Source organism: Piliocolobus tephrosceles, chromosome 4, assembly GCF_002776525.5.
Source record: "Piliocolobus tephrosceles isolate RC106 chromosome 4, ASM277652v3, whole genome shotgun sequence".
Classification (NCBI taxonomy): Eukaryota; Metazoa; Chordata; class Mammalia; order Primates; family Cercopithecidae; genus Piliocolobus; species Piliocolobus tephrosceles.
The window spans coordinates 39,704,818-39,728,156 of NC_045437.1; the positions used below are offsets into that span (position 1 = coordinate 39,704,818).

The window sequence follows — 23,339 nt, forward strand, 5'->3', positions numbered from 1 at the left end:
TGATAGGGTTTTCTTCCCCTGTTAATCTGTTAGAAAACTAAATTCTTTGAAGTCTTTTTCCCAACTCTGGTATGATTTAAGTCTTCATATAAAAAGAGAGAAGCTGATAACACTAAATGGTAAGAAAAAAACAGTACTTGGTTAAAATGGTTTCTATCACTGTGAATCTCATTTAGATTATCATTAACTTACTTTAGTCAAATCAATTATTTTCTCACAGAAATTCCTTACTATATCTGAGAATTTGACAAACACCTTTTTTGGGAAGTAGAAATAATGATACATTTATAAGAATGCCAGAAAAAAATCTAAGTCATCCACAACTTATTGAAACCATTGTTAGTAAATTTAAATTTTGAATTTATCAGTAATTTTAGTCTTGCAAGAAACTTTTAGATTTGTTTTATTTTGAACTGTAAAAACTAATAAAACCATTTTTAAACTCTTAATTTACTTAATAACAAGGAGGAAATTTGGCACTGTATATTAGATTTGCAAACACTTGTTAGGAAGTTAAATTTCGTTAGCTATCAGGTATATATAGCCCTGCCAAAAGAAAAACAACAGGACAGCTGTCACAGCTAATTCTTACCTGGATAGCCTCTGCCACTAACAAGGTATAGTCCAGACAAGTTGAGAGATGCATTAGGTACCAGCTTATGGTAAACATTACACAATGAGTATTTCATTTGCACACATTTCTACTCTTCCTCTTTATCCCCTCAGTAAGCCTAGCAACTTTTCAGTCTAAATGTTCATGACCATTACTCTCCCATATTCTACTGTCTTCCTTCCCCTATATAATCTATTGGCAGTTTTGTCTCCACAGTGATACTAATACCACTTTACAATGTGGTAAATTTAATGATCCAAAGAACTAAGCCAAAAAGTTGTCCATTGTCTATTCAAATAAGGTTTACCAAATGCCAATGTTTTATGTTAATTTTTTTTAATTTCCATGATGTCACATAACTGAAAAATATTCTGATCATGATATAATTAGTGTCTATAATAAAAAAGATGTTCAGTAATACCTCTGAACTGTGTTTATGGATTAATACCTTTAAGAAGTAATTTGCTAATTATTTTTTGTATAGATTTGATAAATGGCTATTCACTTTTGGGTTCAGTTAATCAAAAATATGTCAAAATAGGCTGGGCACGTTGGCTCACGCCTGTAATCCCAGCACTTTGGGAGGCCGAGACTGGAAGATCATTTGAGGTCAGGAGTTCAAGACCAGTCTGACCAACACGGTGACACCCATCCCTACTAAAAATACAAAAACATTAGCCAGGCATGGTGGTGCATGCCTATAGTACCAGTTACTCGGGAGGCTGAGGCAGGAGAATAACTTGAACCCAGGAGGTAGAGGCTGCCATGAGATGAGATTGCACCACTGCACTCTACCCTGGGTGACATCAAGACTCCATCTCAAAAAAAAAAAAAATGTCAAAATATACTTAAAATTGCTGCATTATAATAATCTGACTTCCTCACCAGGATTATCTCTCCTAAACCAAGTTGAGCACGTCCCAAAGTTTGCCAAGACTCCCATGAATGTGGATTTCGCTGGACGGCCATTTCTGCTGCATGTACTGCTGGGAACATTTCATGAAGAGACATTAGCACCTATAGGCAAAAAAAGACCAAAAAATCTGTCAGTAATATTCATAAACTAGCAACTACATTAAAAACCCTTTTCATTTTTTAAGATATATTTTTAGTCCAGTAAAAATAGCATTTTGGTGATTCTTACCCCTTACTCTGCCATTCAGGGTAAGAAATTATAGTTCTCTTTTCACCCCTGATATAACTATGAAAATATAAACCATTCTCTTTCCAGTTATTGAATCTTATGTCCATCTGGTCAAAACCAAGTGTTCATATCCTAATCATGGTGGCTCAGAGGTATTTTGAACTCCCAGTTCCACTTCTATTTATTCTATTTACAATGTGGTTTTCAGGGAAACCCAGGTACTGCCATTAAACTAGGGGAATAAATTTGTTCAACCAGCCATCCTATCCCTAATGAACATCTTTCTGTTATAAAAATTATTTTAAACATTGCCTAGGCCTTCTCGCTACTGGGCTTTTCAAATTATACATACCAGAAAGTTAGAGTTAGGGTTAGGGAGAGTTAGGGTTACCAGAGAGTTCTAGCACGCTCCACTGTGGTCTGTGGGAAAGGGCTGGATTTTATCTATAATCTTTAGGACCATTAACACTTTAAAAGATTTGTGACAGAAATATTATTATCAGATTCCAAATTAAACAAGTCTTCGGCCGGGCGCGGTGGCTCAAGCCTGTAATCCCGGCACTTTGGGAGGCCGAGACGGGCGGATCACAAGGTTGGGAGATCGAGACCATCCTGGCTAACATGGTGAAACCCCGTCTCTACTAAAAAAAATACAAAAAAAACAAAAACTAGCCGGGCGCGGTGGCGGGCGCCTGTAGTCCCAGCTACTCAGGAGGCTGAGGCAGGAGAATGGTGTAAACCCGGGAGGCGAAGCTTGCAGGGAGCTGAGATCCAGCCACTGCACTCCAGCCTGGGCGACAGAGCGAGACTTCATCTCAAAAAAAAAAAAAAAAACAAGTCTTCATAAAGTTTGCCACAAACCTGTCATTCATATATACATATTTAAGATTGAAAATTAAAGGCATCCAAATGAAGGTCCTCATATCACTGGATTCAGATGACATAATTTATTTGGGTTTTTCCTGGATAAACTAAAGTCAAAGGTGACAAATGGTGTGTCCTATATTTGAGATCATCATTTGAAAAATATTTGTTAGGTGTGCAGATTAAGGCTGAATTGCAACAATTCCCTGCCAAAAATATGTTTAATGCTCTGTGTGAGACTTTTAAAATCACTTGGATAACCTATTCAAGTGCTCAGAGGTTTTCTTTACAGATTTTCCTACAAAATATTAGAAACATATTTTTAAAATAAAATGTTATTTTTAAACTATTAATAAAATTGCATCTATGCTGACCTTTTGCTAAGAAATAAGCCATTTTTAGAAATATCTCATCTAGAACCCAATCCATCCTCATTTTTAAGAAAACTGAACTATTTTGCTAAGTCTACTACATTTAATTCACAAGGAAAGCATATGTTTTTCATCTAAGAGATGACCAGTGACTTTTTATTTTTTATTTATTTATCTTTTTTTCAGATGGAGTCTCACTGTGTCACTCAAGATGGAGTGCAGTGGCACCATCTCGGCTCACTGCAACCTCCGCCTCCCACATTCAAGTGATCCTCCTGCCTCTGAAGTAGCTGGGACTACAGGCGTGTGTCACCACTCCCAGCTAATATTTGTATTTTTAGTAGAGGCAAGGTTTCACCATGTTGGCCAGGGTGATCTCGAACTTCCGACCTCAAGTGATCCACCCACCTCAGGCTCTCAAGTTGCTGGGATTACAGATGTGAGCCATGGCACCTGCCCACCAGTGACTTTAGAAGATAGCTATCTATTCCTATCTTACAATAGTTAGGCTAAAATAACAGTTAACTTCATTGTGAAGGCAAATGAATTTCCAATTTTATGCATGACAGAGACATAAATAATGGTGAAATATTTTTTCCCAAATAAATGGTATTTGAAAAAGAAAATGGGAGAAAATGCTATTTTGCTTCATCATTGCTCACTCACAAACATAGCACAATTTCATAAGGAGTGAAATTCGTCATAATTATTACCTGTGATTTCATCTCGTATAGGGTAGCATCATTTGGAGTTAACTGTAGTGCTTCATCCCACTTCTGAATTGCTTCCCGATATCTGTGGTTGTTAAAGTTATATGAATGCCATATTTTCAATATATCTTTTTTTAGACTTTCAAAATAATTTATTGTAGTAAAATGTAAAATTTACCATCTTAACCATTTAAGTGTACAGTTTAGAGGCATTAAGTAGCATTAAGTACATATAGTTCATTCACCTTTTTGTGCAACCACCACCACCATTCATCTCCAGAACTTTTTCATTTTCCCAAACTGAAACTCCATACCCGTTAAACAATAACTCCTCATTGCCCCCTCCTCCACCCCCAGGCAAACACCATTCTACTCTTAGACTACTTTCAGGAGGAGTAGTCATGTACTTTCAACAGTTTTTTGGACTACTTTCTAGTACATGAAATACATGTAAAAATCCAAAATAAAGGATTAGCAAATTAAGTCCAGCAACTTATTAAAGTACAAAATCCACATGATCATGTAGTGTATGCTCAGGAAAACTTAGAAATGGGTTCATATGTAACAGATAAGGGAGAAAAAAAAGTACATGCCACTAAACAATACTTAGTATAATTTAACAACCATTTCTGATTATTTGTAATAATAAAAGTATATACAACATTAAAGAAATTCAGTACCGTGGTGCCATTATCTACTAAGCTTTAATGATACAACCTCTAAAAGCAGTAACTATATCACCTAAAAAGAAAGTGCTTGTGCTTTTCTAGGTATATTGTGGGTGATTTCAAGTCTCTCTAAACAATATTTCCAAATGTTATTATAAATGCAACAGGAAAAACTTTGGAAACTAATTTATCGATGTATTCCTTCATAACAATCCTTCCACTCACAATTTTCTAACAAATATAGCAGTAATAAATTCTGCAAGACTTAATAGTAGCAAATGTCTTTCCTCCAGCATTAGGAGGAAAAGGTTGGACTGCTTGTCCAATCTTTTTTCTACCACTCCCTACGCATACCTGTGCTCCACTCGGCAGGGTTTTTATAGTCCCTACCCACATATCATGCCTTTGTTAGTATGGATCCCCTGCTACACATACACACACACACACACACACATCTGTATTAGTCCATTCTCACGCTGCAATAAAGAACTGCCCAAGACTAGGAAATTTATAAAGGAAAGAGGTTTAATTGACGTGTACCGCAGGGCTGGGGAGTCCTCAGGAAACTTACAGTCATGGCAGAAGGGGAAGCAAACACATCCTTCTTCACATGGAGGCAGGAGAGAGAAATGAGTGCTGAGCAAACAGGGAAGCCCCTTATAAAACTGTAGATCTCATGAGAACTCAGTGTCATGAGAACAGCATGGCAGAAACTGCTCCCATAATTCAATTATCTCCACCTGGTCCCATCCTTGACACATGGGGTTATTACAATTCAAGGTGAGATTTGGGTGGGGACACAGAGCCAAACCATATCACATATCTAAGATTGCCTTACTACTCCTCTTCATCTATTCAAGGGCTCCTCCTCTAAGACCAAGTTAAAATGTTCCATTCTTCATGAAGACCTCCTCCAGTGGATCTAGCCCACTAACTATGAGTACCACTTCAGACCACATAGCAACACTTGTATTTCCAAAGCATTTTATGTCTTACAAAGCACTTTCAATACAATTATTTAACATACAATTATTTTCCCAAAAAGTTAATATTATTTGCTTTTTAAAAAATTATTTTGAGAGACATAGTCTTGCTCCGTTGCACTGGCATGATCACAGCTCATTGCAGCCTTGAACTCTTGGGCTCAAGGGCCTCCCACCTCAGCCTCATGAGTAGCTAGGACTATAGGCACATGCCACTATCCCCAGCTAATTTTTTTATTTTTTTATTTTTGTAGAGACAGGGTCTCACTATGTTGCCCAGGCTGGTCTCAAACTCCTGGCCTCAAGCAATTCTCCTGTCTTGGCCTCCACAAGTGCTGAGATTATAGGGGTGAACCACCATGCCTGGCCTCAAGTTTGGCATTACTTGTTCTCACTTTATTGATGAGGAACCAATGGTTGAGAGCAGCTAAAGGACTGTCCAAGTCCTACAAAAGACAGGATTTAAAGCTAGCTCTTAAAAATACAAGACCAATACTTTCTGTAACTATATCAAGTATGCCTCCCATTTAGTTCTGCTCTAATTCCTCCTTGTATTTTTGTCTTCTCTTCTCTAATGAGTTCAGGAACCAAAGGGTAGATTTGCTTATATGCTCTACAGTACTCCATGTACAGGCTGGAGTACATGGAGTACAGTGGCATGATCTCGGCTCACTGCAACCTCCGCCTCCCAGGTTCAAGTGATTCTCCTGCCTCAGTCCCCTGAGTGGCTGGGACTACAGGCACACACCAACACACCCGGCTAATTTTTGTATTTTCATAGAGATAGGACTTCGCCATGTTGACCAGGCTGGTCTCAAACTCTTTACCTCAACTGATCTGCCCGTCTCGGCCTCCCAAAGTGCTGGGATTACAGGCATGAGCCACTGTGCCCGGCCTAATATAACAGATTCTATCTGCCTCATTTGTCCTACCTTCTCCAACTCCTGAAGGCAGCAGAGAGAAGCATATAAAGCATGCAAAGAGGGGACAGATGTAGCATGCTCTTAACAGGGAAAAAAAAAAACGGTAATAAATTCTATCCTAAGACAAAAGTGGTAAAAATGTTAATTCTTACTTTGTTCCATTCATTATTTCATGTACAGAAATTATAAGAAATCCCAAGACTAGGGGAATGTGAATATGGGTAGAAAAAAACAAAAACATTAGAATTCTAGGTTTAGCAGAGGGACCTTATGACCTTGGATATTTGAGGTTTCGGGAGTCTTTGACAGCTTGTGAGGAAGAAGCTGAAGGTCTTTGGTCTCTAGAGCAAGGAGTGACATAGTAAAGGTCCATATAGTAAATACTTTAGGCTTTGTGAACCATACAGTCTATCACAACTATTCTACTCTATTACTGTAGCCCAAAATCAGCCATAAACAATGCATTCAAAAAATGGGCATTGCTGTGTCCCAATAAAACTTTATTTATAAAAACAAGCTGTTTTCACAAATAAAGTTTGCCAACCCTAGATCTACTTGTCCCAACCACTGTTAAAAGCTTATCATATTTGTCAAATTTACTTTTTACTTCCAGTCCTATTTTCTGCCCAACTCAACCAGAGGAAGTTATCGCCCCACAGAAGGCATTTGTGGTCATCACTGTGACTTGGAGGCACTAGTGGCAGAGGGTCAGGGATGTTAACAGTCTTCAAGGCAAAGAGCAAGCCTGCACAATAAAGATCTGTCTTGCCCAAAATACCACTAGCACTACTGCTGAGAACAGGATGGCTTATCCCATCTCCAACCCCACAAAGCTGCTTATGTTCCTAAGCTTAAGTTGTCCGAAGTACAAAATAAACTAAGAGGTTCAAGGTGACAATGACCATCACTAGTTTTTTCTTTATATTAAGCAGGTATGCATGTGTGTATATACATATACATACAAACACACATACACACACACACATGTAAACACAGGCTCACAGATTTGAGAAAAAAGAAAAATGTCCTGTCTTCTCGACTGCACTGCTTTTTATTTTGAAAACATAACCATTGCTGCCAGCAGAGGCATCACTCAATGAGATGTGCTTTGTTGCCAACCAGGCCTATAGAGGTTTAAAGGAACAACTGAGCTCTTTTCCACACTAAACAAAGCAAGAAATGGTGGACATTTACTTCACTATCATCAGCTTATTCAATTATTCCCCCTTCTCATCTCTCTTTGGTTTACTTCTCTTGGCCTGCAAACAAAGGGTGGCACCACTTAGTTCCTCCATTTTTAGATCACAGGAAACTTGGCACTGAACAAATCAATAGTCTCTGGTAACTTCTGCAGCATATCTCTTAATTCAACTTCAGTTTGGAACAGACTGAACAGACACAGCCCTACTGCAGCTGTTGGATAGGAAGCATTAAATGATAAAAACTTGGTTTAAAGTCACTGTGGTTAATAAATGACCAAAGTCTGATTCCGCCACTTTAAGGACAATCTTAACAGTATGCAACTGAACTAGCACAAGGAAGGAAGCAAAGGGAATAGTTCCATGGACTACAATAGGGCAGGATGAGATAATGCCGTATACTGAGGTAAAGAACAGCTGGTGATCAAGCTAAATAAGTTACATAGCACACTCATTTACCAGATAGAAATGTCAACGTGTTTAGCTACTTTACTCCCAATTAGGTTTCTAATTTACTGTGACTTTAAATTTAATGAGCTATATAGTTAACAGCTTATTCACTTTATAAATATTTACTGGGCACCTACTCTGGGACAGGTAGAATTCTAGTAATAAGTACTAAGCATGCAGCACCCAACAAGATATAATCCCTACTATTCTTCTAGATTTTACTTTCTAAAGTGTACGCATGTTAGAAGGGGAAAGAGAAAGAAAGACAACAAACTAAGTTAAAATATAAGTGCCATGATAAAAGACAAATGGAGGAATGTGGTAGGGAGTGACCTAGTGGCTACTCGGAATGGGCGGTCAAGAAAGGTCTTCCTAGGAACGCATTCAAGTTGAGACCTGAGTGACAAAACAGGGTCAGACAACTGAAAATCTGGAGAAAGTTCATTCCAGGCAAAGGGAAGAACCTGGGGAAGGACCAAACCATGTTTTGTGGAAAGGAAATAAAACCAGAGGAAGGGAAGTCAGAGTTCAGGGAGGTGGGCCAAAGCCATGATCACAGAGAATACAATAAGCCATAGTTATGCATGTGGATTTAACTGTATGTGTGATGAAGAATCCACAGTTTTTATACAACAGTGAGACATGAATTATCGATTTACCTTTTTAAAAGATCAGTCAGATCCAGGGGAGAAGAACAGACAGTAAGGGTACAAAAATGTACACAGGGAGGCTAGATATGAGACAACCAAAGTAATTTAGGTATGAGATAACCATAGATAAGGATAGCAGCAGTGAAAATAAAAAGGGGAAAAAGATTTACAATACACTGAAAATGTAAAGTTGGCTCAACTTGGACTTGGTATGAGTGAAAAAAAGAAAGAAATCCAGGATAATCTGGGTTACCTGGAAAACAGAGCCTGATGCCAAAGCTTACTGGCTAAATCTTTATTGAGTGGGTAGGATCCTAGGCAATCAAGAGTGAGGGAAAAACAGAAGTAAGGCATGAAGAAAGAAGAATAAATACAAGGTCCGTGTTAAGCTGGCAATAGCTCCACAAACACAGATGACTGTTCATCTGGAGAGCAAAAGGAAAGGAGCAAGCAAAGATTAAAAAAGAGAAGACATGGAGACAAGGACAAGCATGACAGCATGGTGGTGTGGAAGAGGAGACAGCAGTGCATTTAGGAAGAGCGTGGTCACCTATGATGAAGGACGAGAAGCACAATAAATGAGAACAGAGAAGTGATGACTGGATTTGACAACACGGAGGTCATTGATAACCTTTACAAAAGCAGTTTCAGTGGATTCACGGGGACAGAAATATGACTGGATGGTTCACCAAGAAATGGAGTTTGTAGTCCGGGGGAGCAGAGAAACATCAGAGCACTTGGAGAGAAGCTTTTTAAATGGATGTTATCAGCGTAGGTTTGCATGCCAATGAGAAGGAGCAGCCGAGAGAAAAGGAGAAACAGATGATATAAAAATGAGAGGACTATTTTAGAACAATGTTCCTGAGAAAGCACAAAGGGATGGGGTCTAGAGTACAAGTGGAGTGGTGGGCCTTTGATAAGAGCAGGGCACTTCATTACAATGGAACGATGACAGATCATATAGGCACAAATATAATAAGGTTGGAAGATGTGCTGGTGAGAAAATAAAGTCATTCTACAAGAATTGTATCTGTTTTTTTCCACAGAACATGAGGCAAAACCACTGTCATTAAATATATTGATGTGAGTAATCTGTAGAATGTAGGTCACACAGCAAGATCACCCTCAAATTTACATTAGTAGGTATACTTTTCTACACAAGAACAAAATGCATGGTAAATTCTAATTTATATTCCTGCTTCATACACATACAACTGATTCTAACAGAAAAATTAGACCAGTTAGCTAGACAGTCAAATATCACCATCTAGTGGCTGAAACTGTAAAAGCCAACATGTCAAAGTTGGGACTAACCTCTTGAGAAGGTATAACCTAGTTTGTAATAATTCTAGAAAAAGACATTTGAACAAAATAATTTACAAAAATATATATATTACCACTGCAGGAAATATACCAAGAACATATAAGATCCTAAATTGTTATATCTAAAGTACATTCACTTGGTGCTTATTAGGTGCTAGGTAACATGCTTTTACATGGACTTTGCTCTTTAATCCTCCAAAATTCTATAAGATATGTATCACCATTTGACCGATGAGGTAGAAACTGACAAAGAATAATTGCCCAAAGTTTATGTAGATAGAAATGATAAAGCTGGGATTTGAATGGAGGTAATCTGACTTCAAAATCTACATTCTTAACCACTATACTCACTATATCATCTCTATTAAGCACTAAAATTTCTTGGGGGCTGGGTAGAAGAGTAAATCAGATTTTTGTAAAAAGAATCATGAATACTCTTTTGTAAAAAGAATCAAGAATCAAAAACCACTCAAGGTTGATCATGGTGGCTCATGCCTGTAATCCCAGCACTTTGGGAGGCTGAGGCGGGAGGATCACCTGAGTCCAGGAGTTCAAGACCAGCCTGGGCAACATGGCAAAACTCCATCTCTACTAAACATACAAAAAATTAGCCAGGCATAGTGGCACACACCTGTAGTCCCAGCTCCTCAGGAGGCTGATGGACAAGAATCACTTGAACCTGGAAGGTGGAGACTGCAATGAGACAAGATCGTGCTACTGCACTCCAGCCACCTGGGCAACAGAGCGAGGCTCCATCTCAAAAACAAAAAACAGAAACAAAAAAAAGACTGGGGACTTCTGCTACTATCCTACAGGTGATGCACAAGAGTTACTAAAGAAGGCTGACAGAGTGATAAAATAACCAAGACCCCAAAATACGTAACATTCAGATTTGAAATTTTACTGAAATCTAAATTATCTCTTCTATCAATTAACTTGCAATATAACAGCAAATTCAGAACACAAATACATCATGAACACATATAAAGATATATGAAACAAATATAGAATTATTTTACATTTGACAAGCACTCAAAACTTCGTGTTTTTAATCAAATTTACTGGTGTGTAATTTATGTATCAAAAAATGTGTCCACTTTAAGCATACTTTTTGATGAGTTTTGAGAAATGTATACACTCATATAAATACAACCACAACCACAACCATCACAACAAAGAACATTTTTGTCAATCCAAAAAGTTCTCTGTGCCCCTTTCTCGGGAAACCTACCCCAACTGCTGACCCCAGGCAACTATTGATTTTTTCTGTCACTGTGGATTAATTTGTCTTTAGACAGATTTATAAAATGGGAATCAGATGATATGTATTCTTTCTGATTTCTTTCCCTTAGCATAATGTATTTGAGATGGCAATCATTTCTTTTTACTGCTCAGTAGAATACTATTGTATGGAAATACCACAATTTATTCATTCATTCACCTGCTGATGGACATTTAGGTTATCCCAGTTCATGGATACTATTAATAAAGCTGCTAGAAACATTGTTAGAACAGTCTTTGTGTGGATACATGTTTTCATTTCTTCTGAGTTAGTATCTAGGAATAAAACTGTGAGATTGTACAGTAAAGTATATATTTAACTTTATGTGAAACAGGCCAAGCATAGTGGCTCACACCTGTAATCCCAGCACTTTGGGAGGCCAAGGCAGGCAGATCACCTGAGGTCAGGAGTTTGAGATCAGGCTGGCCAACACAGTGAAACCCCGTCTCTACTAAAAATTCAAAAATTAGCCAGGTGTAGTGGCGCACACCTGTAATCCCAGCTAGTCGGGGGTGCTGAGGCAGGAGAATTGTTTGAACCCGGGAGGTGGAGGTTGCAGTGAGCTGAGATCATGCCACTGCAGTCCAGCCTGGGCAACAGAGCAAGATTCCATCTCAAAAATAAAATAAAATGAAATAAGTGAAACAACCAGACAGTTTGCCAAAGAGGTGAAGCTATTTTACATTTTCAAGAGCAATGTATAAAAGTTTAACTTGCTCCATATCTTTGCCAACACTTGATACTGTCAATCATTTCAATGTTAGCATTCTAGTAACTAGGTAATAGTATCTCATTGTGGTTTTAATTTGAAAGTTCTTGATGACTAATAATGTTGAGCAACTTTTCGTATGCTTCTTAGCCATTCATGTATTTTCTTTTGTGAAGCATCTGCTCCAACTTTTTACCCATTCTTTACATGAATACCTTGTCTTCTTCCTACTGAGTTGTAAGAGTTCTTCTATAGGCCGGGTGCAGTGGATCACGCCTGTAATCCCAGCACTTTGGGAGGCCGAGGTGGGCAGATCACGACGTCAGGAGATCGAGACCATCCTGGCTAACATGGTGAAACTCCGTCTCTACTAACAATACAAAAAATTAGCCTGGCGTGGTGGCAGGCTCCTGTAGTCCCAGCTACTCAGGAGGCTGAGGCAGGAGAATGGCGTGAACCCGGGAGACAGAGCTTGCAGTGAGCCGAGATCGTCCCACTGCACTCCAGCCTGGGTGACAGAGCGAGACTCCGTCTCAAAAAAAAAAAAAAAAAAAAAAAAAAAGTTCTATCTTCTGGAAACAAGTCCAATGTCAGATATATGTACTAGAAATATTTTCTCCCAGTCTGTGGCCTGACTTTTCATGTTCTCAATCAAGCCTTTTAAAAACCAGAAGTTTTCATTTGTATCAACTGACCACATACATGTGAGTCATTTCTGTATCACAGATTAATTTCATTGATCCACATATGTCTATCTTTAGTACTATGAAAGTATAACATTCAAAAACACAGTAAGGGTTGAAATTAAGTAACGTAAGTTCCCTAAGTATGTTTTACTTCATAAAATTCTTTTGGCTAGACTAGATTCTTTGCATTTCCACATAAATTTTAGAATAAGTTTGTCAATTATCTCAAACGCAAGTTTGCTGGGATTTTGATTGGAACTGCACTGAGTTTACAGATCAATCTCGGGAGAACCGATGTATTAACAAAATACAGTCTTCCAATCTATAAGCATTGATATGGTTTGGATCTGTATCCCCACCCAAATCTCATGTCAAATTGTAATCCCCAGTGTTAAAGGTGGGGCCTGGTAGGAGGTAATTGGATCATGGGGGCAGATCTCCCTCTTGGTACTGTTCTCACGATAGTGAGTTCTTGCAAGATCTGGTTGCTTAAAAGTGTGTCGCACTCCCACTCCCCTTACTCTCTCTTCCTCCTGCTCCAGCCATGTGAAGTGCTGGCTCCTACCTTTGCCTTCTGCTATGATTATAGCTTTCATGAGGCCTCTCCAGAAGTTGAGCAGATGCCAACATTATGCTTCCTATGCAGCCCTCAAAACCGCGAGCCAATTAAACCTGTTTTCTTCATAAATTATCCAGTCTCAGGTATTTGTTTATAGCAGTGTGGGGACAAACTAATACAAGTATAGTGTATATTTATTGATTTATTTAGGTCTTTTAACATTTCAGCAACATTTTGCAGTTTTCATCTAGTTCTTATACACGTTTTGCTGAATTTTTTTCCTAACAATTTTAGATTTGGGAATAATACTACAAACGGTGCTTTTTTTTTTTTTTTTTTTTTTTGAGACGGAGTCTCGCTCTGTCGCCCGGGCTGGAGTGCAATGGCCGGATCTCAGCTCACTGCAAGCTCTGCTTCCAGGGTTTACGCCATTCTCCTGCCTTTGCCTCCTGAGTAGCTGGGACTACAGGCACCTGCCACCTCGCCCAGCTAGTTTTTTGTATTTTTTAGTAGAGACAGGGTTTCACGGTGTTAGCCAGGATGGTCTCTATCTCCTGACCTCGTGATCCGCCCGTCTCGGCCTCCCAAAGTGCTGGGATTACAGGCCAAATGATGCTTTTTTAAAAAACAAAAAAAGTATTCAGCTTCTAATTGTTTTATTTAACCCCATTATTGGCTTATAAGCCTTTTATTATTTTTTAATGGTTTCTCTAGGGTCTAAGTTTGAATACAACATAACAGCCTAAGAGCAATATAATTCCATTTATCCCTTCATGCTTTCTATTACAATTGTTATATATTTACTTCTATATAATTTTGCAAAATGTTGCCGTTATTTAATATCAATCATCTTTTTAAAGAATTTAATTGTTTTTTAAATCAGTCTTCATACTTACCCATGTTTACCACTTCCAGAACCCTTTCATTCTTCACTTAGATACAAATTTCTATCTGGTATGATTTTCCTTCTACCTAAATAATTTCTTTTAATATTTCTTTTTTTTTTTTTCTTTTGAGACGGAGTCTCGCTCTGTCGCCCAGGCTGGAGGGCAGTGGCCGGATCTCAGCTCACTGCAAGCTCCGCCTCCCGGGTTTACGCCATTCTCCTGCCTCAGCCTCCCGAGTAGCTGGGACTACAGGTGCCCGCCACCATGCCCGGCTAGTTTTTTCTATTTTTTTTAGTAGAGACGGGGTTTCATCATGTTAGCCAGGATGGTCTCGATCTTCTGACCTTGTGATCTGCCCATCTCGGCCTCCCAAAGTTCTGGGATTACAGGCTTGAGCCACCGCACCCGGCCTCTTTTAATATTTCTTGAAGTCCAGGCCTACTGGTAATGGGTTATCTTAGCTTTTGTTTGTCCAATAAAGTTATTTTGCCTTCATTTTTGAAAGATATTTTTGTGGTACAAAGAATTCTAAGTTGGCAGTTTTACTTTCCTTCAAAACTTTAATGATGTCATTCGATTATCTTGCATAGACCTCCAGCTGACCTCAGCTGCTACACTCGGAAATCCATGGCCACATTTGCAGCAAGGATAAATATCTCATGGCTTTTCCCCACATTAACTGGAAGTAGCAGAAATAAGAAGACCAGTTCACTTCTGAGGGGCATGGGACTCCAATGAGGGACAACTCTGACTTTAGGACTATGCAAGGTATTGTCCAACTTTCTTTAGATTATATGACAGCCTAAGACATTTCCATCCAACCTTCCCTCCCTCTCCCCTTCACTGGGGGTCAGACAAGCATAGCTCTCCCAGATTTACTCAGTTCCCACCCCATGTCCTCTCATACAGTGATTCCCCTAATGAAATCTTTGCATGTTTAAGCCAGTCTTGGCATGTGCTTCTAGAAGGACCCAGACTAGCATAACTGTTCAGTATATTTTTTATTTTAGATATCGTATTTTTCATTTCTAGATGTTCCTTTTTTAATATATCTTCCATTTCACTCCTCATTATGTTTGTTTCCCTTTAATTATCTGAATATAGTTATATTACCATTTTAACCTCTTTGTACACTACTTCCATCATCTATGTTATTTCTGAATCTGTTTCTATTGACTGATTTGTCTCCTATTTATGGGTCACAGTTTCCGACTCTTTGGTATGTCTAGTAATTTATTTTTTTATTAGATGCTGAATATTTTAAACATTACACTGTTGACTAAAAATACTGGGCTCTATTCTGGCAGACAGTCAAGTTTGAAAGTATCAGTTTGAACCCTTCAAAACCTATTTTTAAAGCTTTTCTAGGGAAGGTCTGGAGTAGCCTTCCCTCTAGGGATAGTATAGTCATTCTACTAAGAAATAACCCCCTGTGACTCCAGTAAATATTTCTGGTGACCATCAAAGACACTCCATTCTGAATGGCTGAAGCTTGAATAGCTCTCTGCTCTGCATGAATGCTGGGAATGGTTCAGCTTACAACTTCTCAGTCATTTTCTCTGGATTTACAGAAATTCCCCCATAGTTGCATGGCCTAATGTTCAACAAAGACTCAAAGGGACCTCATAGACTTCTGGAGCTTTTTCTCTGAGTAGCTTCCTCTTCTCTGGTACTCTACTCTGCAACTTCTGGCTGTGTCAGCCTCTCCAAAGTCCAATCTCCATCTCCTCACTCAGTAAGACCACTGTGGTCTATCTGGTTTCCTCTTCTATGTGCCCATTCCCCAGAGACTACCTTCAGGTAGAAATTAAGGGAGCTCAGCCACGCGCGGTGGCTCATGCCTGTAATCCCAGCACTCTGCGAGGCCAAGGACAGCGGATTACCTGAGGTCAGGAATTCAAGACCAGCCTGGCCAACATGGTAAAACCCCATCTCTACTAAAAATACAAAAATGAGCCAGGTGTGGTGGCACACACCTGTAATCCTAGCTACTCAGGAGACTGAGGCAGGAGAACCACTTGAGCCTGGGAGACAGAGGTTGCAGTGAGCCGAGATTGTGCCACTGCACTCCAGCCTGGCCAACAGAGCGAGACTCTGTTTCAAAAAAAAAAGAAAAAAAAGAAATTAAGGAAGCTCATAGGGATCGTCTTGTTTTTGCCCCTTCTCTCAAAGATAAGAGTCCTATGCTGACTATTGTCCAATGGTTGAAAACAGTTTTTTTATATCTTTTGTCCAATTTTCTAGTTGTTTGGGGCCATCCAGGTCTAGTTCTAGAAACTCCCTCATGGCTGTAGAAATCCATGCCTAATTTTTAAAGTATTTTTGTATCCATTATTGGATTTCAGCCTTATAAGAACTCCATGACAGGCTGGGCGTGGTGGCTCAAGCCTGTAATCCCAGCACTTTGGGAGGCCGAAATGGGCGGATCACGAGGTCAGGAGATCGAGACCATCCTGGCTAACACGGTGAAACCCCGTCTCTACTAAAAAATACAAAAAACTAGCCAGGCGAGGTGGTGGGCGCCTGTAGTCCCACCTACTCCGGAGGCTGAGGCAGGAGAATGGCGTAAACCCGGGAGGCGGAGCTTGCAGTGAGCTGAGATCCGGCCACTGCACTCCAGCCTGGGCGACACAGCGAGACTCCGTCTCAAAAAAAAAAAAAAAGGACCCCATGAGGCAACTGCAAGTGAAGAAATATATAGCCAATCAAGGACACAGAATAATTAAGACCATTATAATAGTAATAATAATACTAACTAATACTTACTGAGTATTTACTATGTGGCAGGCAATATATTAAGTACATTACATATGTAAATTCATGTCATCATCACAACAGCGTTATGAGGTAGATATTTTTTGCAGAAAAGGACACTTAAACACAGAGAGGCTGAATAACTTGCCTAATATTGCAGAGCTAGTCAACAGCAGAACTAGTATAAGAAACAAGGCCATCTGGCACTAATGCCCAGACCATAATTACTACATTGTAAAATCTGTTATTTTCCTATTGTATAAACAAAGCCTTCTGTACACAGAACAACAGGGGAATGGGAAGAGTAAGAGTTATGAGAAAAAGAATTCTGCCATCCTTCTGAAATTAAAAAAAAAAGAGAGAAAAAGAATAAGACCCAGAATAGAGCAATTATTATCAAGTGCCATATTCTCATTCGGGAGGAGGGTGAGAAAATTTTACTCCCAAAGGCCCTTTGTGGTTTGGGTATGAAATAAAATATATTCTCAGAATACTATATTCTAATTTGGAGTTCTTAAATGTATATTCTATAGATATTATGCAGTAAATGGTAGCTAGCTTACAAAAACCTTTTTAGCCACAATATAGCCAAAAACATCACAGCTTTATAAATATTTACTGAGGGCCTAGTAAGTACCACAAATTATTCTAAGAGCTGAAGACACTATACAAGTTAGATAAATTCCTTACTATCCTGGAGCTTACATTCCTACAGAAGAAAAACAACATGTAAACAAAATACACTAAACACACTAAATGAGTGTATACAGTAACTTCAAAAAGGGAGAAATGCTAAAAAACAAAATGGGCTGATGTAATAGAAAAAGGGTGAGTAAGGGATGTTACTTCAGACTTGGTAATCAGAGAGGGAGCTGCTGAGAAAATGACAAATGAGCAGAAATCCAAAGGACAGGAAGACAGGCATCAGAAAACCAAAGAAAAAAGGTTTTCAGACAGAGTCATAACACAAAGTTGTACAATAACTATGTTCAAAAAAATGAAGAAGGCCCATCTGGCTAAAACATAGTGAAAACAAGCACAGTTTAAGATGAAGTTGATTTGGTAGGCAGGGACTCAGTCTTTTTTAAATCTAATTTAATTATTCTTCCTTATATTACTTTCAATCAAGTTTAATAGCCTGTTAAATATTTTTTGGCTGGGCACGGTGGCTCACACCTGTAATGTCAGCACTTTGGGAGGCCGAGGCAGGAAGATCACTTGAAGTCAGGAGTTCAAGACCAGCCTGGCCAACATGGTGAAATCCCATCTGTATTAAGAATACAAAAATTAGCTGGGTGTGGTGGCACACATTTGTAATCCCAGCTACTTGGGAGGCTGAGGCAGGAAGAATTACTTAAACCTAGGAGGGGGAGGTTGCAGTGAGCCAAGATCACGCCACTGCACTCCAGCCTGGGTGACAGAGCAAGACTCCACCTCAAAAAAATATATATCTTTTTAGTTATTTTCTAAAGCAGTATATACATTACTCAAAAATAAATGCTAAAGAGCAAAAAACTTAATCATGTTACAGTGTTCTCCATCCAAAACAAAGCATCCAATCCCACTGGTTTTAGTGAAATGACTCAATCTTTGGACATACAGGCAGAAAACAAAAGTTATTGTGTTTGTCTACGATGCTGATCTCTCTTCTCTGTCACAGGAAATTCAGAGGGAATCCAATGGCAATAACAGAACAGCTTTTCCTTCCACACATTAGTGTGGTCCAGGAAAACAGCAAAGTTAATGAACTTTTAACAGGCATTTACAGGAGTTTCTAAAGATATTTTATGGATGTACTCAAAGTATTCATAATTAAGGAATTACATTTGGTTTTCTTCTAAGACACACTAGTCAATCTTACAGAGTTCTATAAGATAAAAATCTTTATGCCTAAAATGCCACAAATGAGAATTCACAACCTAACATTAGGTAGTTAAGTTAATTCATCTTGACTGTTATTTATTTTCCACCCTTTATTCCCAATTTGAGATGCTAGTATTTCATACCTTAAGCACCATTTTAAGTTTTATATTAAAAAATTATTAACAAGAAATCTTATCACCACTCTTACCAGTTTTGTTTTATTTTTAAGGAACAAAGAAAAAAGTGCTTCTTGCTTAGTATTACTTCATTTTCTTTTAAATTCTCAAACTCTTCAACACCACATGGAAGATACCAGTCAAAGGCACCCAGGCCTGATTTTAGATTTCTGGATGATCTGAAGTGTATTCTGTCCCAACCAAAGGCCTATTAGGCTACTATTCCTGCTGGTCATACATACGTCTTCTAAAAATCATGTATTTATTCAAATCAACAATTCTCATACTGTCAAGTGTAATTTTTCTAATATATTTTCTTCGCAGAGGACAATGCTTTAAGATTTTTATAAAAATATGGCTCTCAACAGATACCAAACAGAGCAAAGAGACAGACATAGGCACAATGTCTTTCTAAAGGCTGCACTAATAGAGAGGGCAATATAATGTTATTTTTCTCCCAATATGATGCAGTATAAAGCACAAATGTTACCTATGACATACACTTGCCAAAAATATTTAGACTCTAAATTTAATCTCTACACCTAACTTTCATTTACAAGAAACACATGAGATAGAGGAACAAATTAAATGACACACACAAGGAAACAATCAAATAGAAAATTGGTCTGGACTCTTCCATCAGTCAGTGTCATGGGGGATAAAAGTAGAAAACCCAAGGAGGTCAAAAGACACTAAAGAGACATAATAACCAAATATAATGTGTGAACTCCTTAGATCCTGGTTTTAAAAACATATACTGTAAAAGACATTTGGGGGAAAACTGGAAAAACCTAAACAGGAACTAATATTAGACATAAAATTGTTAATTTTCTTAGGTTAGGTAAAAATACGTTAGGTAAGATAACACCCTTATTCTTAGAAGAAACGTGAGGAATTAGGAGTAGGTGTCATAATGTCTGAAACTTACTTTCAAATGGAGCAGCAAAAAAACCTTGTAAATACGCAATTATGTATGCCTGTGTATATGTGTGTATGTGTGTGCATGTGTAGAAAGACAAGGATAAAGCAAATATTAAGAATTGTTGAGTCTAGATAGAGGAAATATGGGATTGTCCTATTCTTTTGTTTTGTTTTGGAGACAGTGTCTCACTCTGTCACCCAAGCTGGAGCACAACAGCAGAGTCACAACTCACCGTAGGCTCAACCCCTGGGCTCAAGCAATCTTCCCGCCTCGGCCTCTCAAAGCATAAAAATTACAGACAAAAGCCACCACACACAGCCAGAAATTTTTAAAACTGGAACTGGAATCTTACTAGATATACTATTTATTTATTTATTTGACAGGCTCTCACTCTGTTGCCCAGGGTGGAGTGCAGTGGCAAGATCATAGCTCACCACATCCTCGAACTCCTGGGCTCAAACAAATCCCCCACCTTGGCCTCCCAAAGTGCTGGGATTACTAGTATAAGCCACCACACCCAGCCAATTGTACTATTCTTTAATATAGATTTGAAATTTTTTCAAAGTAAAAAAGGCCTTTTCCACCATAGATTATAGAGACACCATTCTATATTTTCTTCTATTAACTACATAGTTTTACCTTTCACAAATTTTTAATCCCTCCAGGGTCCATCTTTGTACATGGTATTAGATACAGATCCAGTTTGATTTTCCTCTATGTAGTAATCTAGTTTTCTCAACAGAATCTACGAAAAAATTTGTCTTTTCCTCACTGACTAACAAAAAATGATTTTTGGTCCCTCTTAAAAATCTAAGCAGAAAAAGGAGAAAAGGAACAAAAAAGTAAGAAAAAGAGGAAAGGAAAAAAGAAATGGGTGCATATAGGAACAAATTAGGTAAGGAAGAGCTAAAAATAAATGAAGCTATTATCAAATTCCTGTACAGCAAGTCATATTTATTCAAGTATATAATAAGTAAATGGCAAAGAATAACTAATCCCTGTTTTTTTTAATGTACATGCCCTCAAAGCTATTCAGGAAATGCCTAATTTACCTGATACATAATGTCATAAGCAGAAAGTTTCCAGTGATAAGACCACCTTTTACTGACCAATCACTTGAATTACATTTTACGTAGCATTTACTCTTTAGGCACAACAAAAATGACAGCAAAGCAGGGACATAATTAGCACCCTGAAAACTATTTTACAAACTCTCATTTTTCAGATGACTTTGAAACACCTTATTTCTTTGATTAATTTAGCACCTAAAATAGATTTTAAAAATATGAATTTATCAAAGTCATAACTCTTCATCCCATTACTGACACTGAGCTAGAAAATGTAAGCTGTTCTCCATTAAAACAAAAAAAAACTTTACATACATACCTTTTATTTTCAGCCAAACTGGCTCCTTCGTCCTTCAGCTGTTTACTTTTCTCAGCACAGCCTTCAAGAAGAATTTCTTTCCTACGTTTAATGGCATGAAGCCAGTTCCCTTCATCATTGTCAACTACATCCTTCTCATCAGCAGCTTCAGCTTCAAACTGCTGGGAAGTGACCTTTGAGACCTTCTCACCAATTTTCCTCTTCCACCCAAAGGAAGCCATTCTGGAAAATTAAAAAGAAACAGCTTTAAAATTCAAACTTGGTTCTTTTTTTTTTTTTTTCAGATGGAGTCTCACTCTTGTGGCCCAGGCTGGAGTGCAGTAGCACGATCTCGGCTCATCGCAACCTCCGCCTCCCGGGTTCAAGCAACTCTTCTGCCTCAGCCTCCCAAGTAGCTGGGATTACACACATACACCACCCACGCCGGCTAATTTTTGTATTTTTACTAGAGACAGGGTTTCTCCATGTTGACCAGGCTGGTCTCGAACTCCCGACCTCGGGTAATCTACCCACCTCGGCCTCCCAAAGTGCTGGGATTACAAGTGTGAGCCACCGCGCCCGGCCCAAAATTTGGTCTTTTATGGAAGTATTCCAACCAATAGGTAAAGAGGAAGTAACAGGACTGGACTATCACCATTTTTCAACCCTAATTAGTGGCTGTAGGCAATAATCATCAATGGCCACTAACATCACTAAGAAAGACAACTGGACATCACACACCTCCTGACGGAGGCAGCAGGCCACTCATGAAGTAAGTACTCCTACAAAAATTAACACTAAGTCAGATCAGGCCTCTACCATTTTATAAGAAATATGGGATAAAGTGAAGCGTGTTCAATAACACATCAGAGATGCAGATAGCAAAAAACAGAAACTAAAAGAAAATAAAGCTGGTTTCTTCAAGAAATAAACCGCCAGAAAAGAAAGAAGAGAAAGAAGGGAAGTAACCCCTAGATTAAGAGAGACTCAAGAGACATACTAACCAACATAACCTGTGGATCTTGTTTCACTCTTGATTCAAAAAACCCAATGAGAAGAAAACTTTTTTTTTTTTTGAAACAAAGTTTCCCTCTTGGTGCCCAAGCTGGAGTGCAATGGCGTGATCTCTGCTCACTGCAACCTCCGCCTACCAGGTTCAAGCAATTATCCTGCCTCAGCCTCCCAAGTAGCTGGGATTATAGGCACGTGCCACCATGCCCGGGTAATTTTTTGTATTTTTAGTAGAAACAGGATTTCACCATGTTAGCCAAGCTGGTCTCAAACTCCTGACCTTAGGAGATCCACCCACGTCGGCCTCCCAAAGTACTGGGATTACAGGCGTGAGCCACCACGCCCAGCCAGAAGGAAACATTTATGAAAAAGGAGGAATGGGAACACTGATTTGATATTTGATGATATTAAGGAATTACTGTTTTTTTTGTTTTTTTTTTTTTTTTTTTGAGATGGAGTTTCGCTCGTTCCCCCAGCTGGAGTGCAATGAATGGCACAACCTCAGCTCATTGCAACCTCTGCCTTCCAGGTTCAAGCGATTCTCCTGCCTCACCCTCCAGAGCAGCTGAGATTACAGGCATGTGCCACCACGCCCGGCTAATTTTATATTTTTAGTAGAGATGGGGTTTCACTATGTTGGTGAGGCTGGTCTTGAACTCCTGACCTCAGGTGATCCACCCACCTCAGCCTCCCAAATTGCTGGGATTACAGGTGTGAGCCACTGCACCTGGCAAATTACGGCTATTATTTCTTTGGTGTGATAATAGTATTGTAATTATGCTTATAAAAAGAACCCTTAGCTTTTAGAAATACAAACTGAAATATTTCATATGAAATTATAAGACATCTAGAAATTGTTTCAAAGTAATCAGTGGAGGTTGGGAGTACAATCGAAGAGAAAATATAGATGAAGTTAGATTGCTTTTAATTGATAACTAATGAAGTTGAGTGATGAGTACATAGTGGTCATTGTACTTTTTCCTTTCATATGTGTTAAAACTTTCCAAAATAAAAAGGTTTTAAAAGATTCAAACTTGGTAAATGACTTAACTCACAAAATTACTGGGTAAATTTTAAAATAACAGATGCTGACTGGGTATGGTGGCTCACGTCTGTAATCCCAGCACTTTGGGAGGCCAAGGCCAATGGATCAGTTGAGGTCAGGAGTTTGAGACCAGCCTGGACGACATGATGAAACCCCATCTCTACTACAAAAATTAGCCAGGC

At 38.7% G+C, this 23,339-nt stretch overlaps 1 protein-coding gene across 2 annotated transcripts in view; it reads right to left on the reverse strand.

Annotated features, from left to right (window-relative positions):
• Window positions 1-23,339, reverse strand: part of TTC33 (tetratricopeptide repeat domain 33) — a 44,028-nt gene that overhangs the window by 13,755 nt on the left and 6,934 nt on the right. For both annotated transcript variants that reach the window (XM_023216464.1, XM_023216465.1), the window contains exons 2-4: window positions 21,123-21,344; window positions 3,706-3,787; window positions 1,499-1,630 (exon numbers count right to left, since the gene is read on the reverse strand). In XM_023216464.1, coding sequence (XP_023072232.1) covers window positions 1,499-1,630; window positions 3,706-3,787; window positions 21,123-21,343 — 435 coding nt within the window. In that variant the 5' untranslated portion in view covers window position 21,344. The remainder of the gene's footprint in view (window positions 1-1,498; window positions 1,631-3,705; window positions 3,788-21,122; window positions 21,345-23,339) is intronic.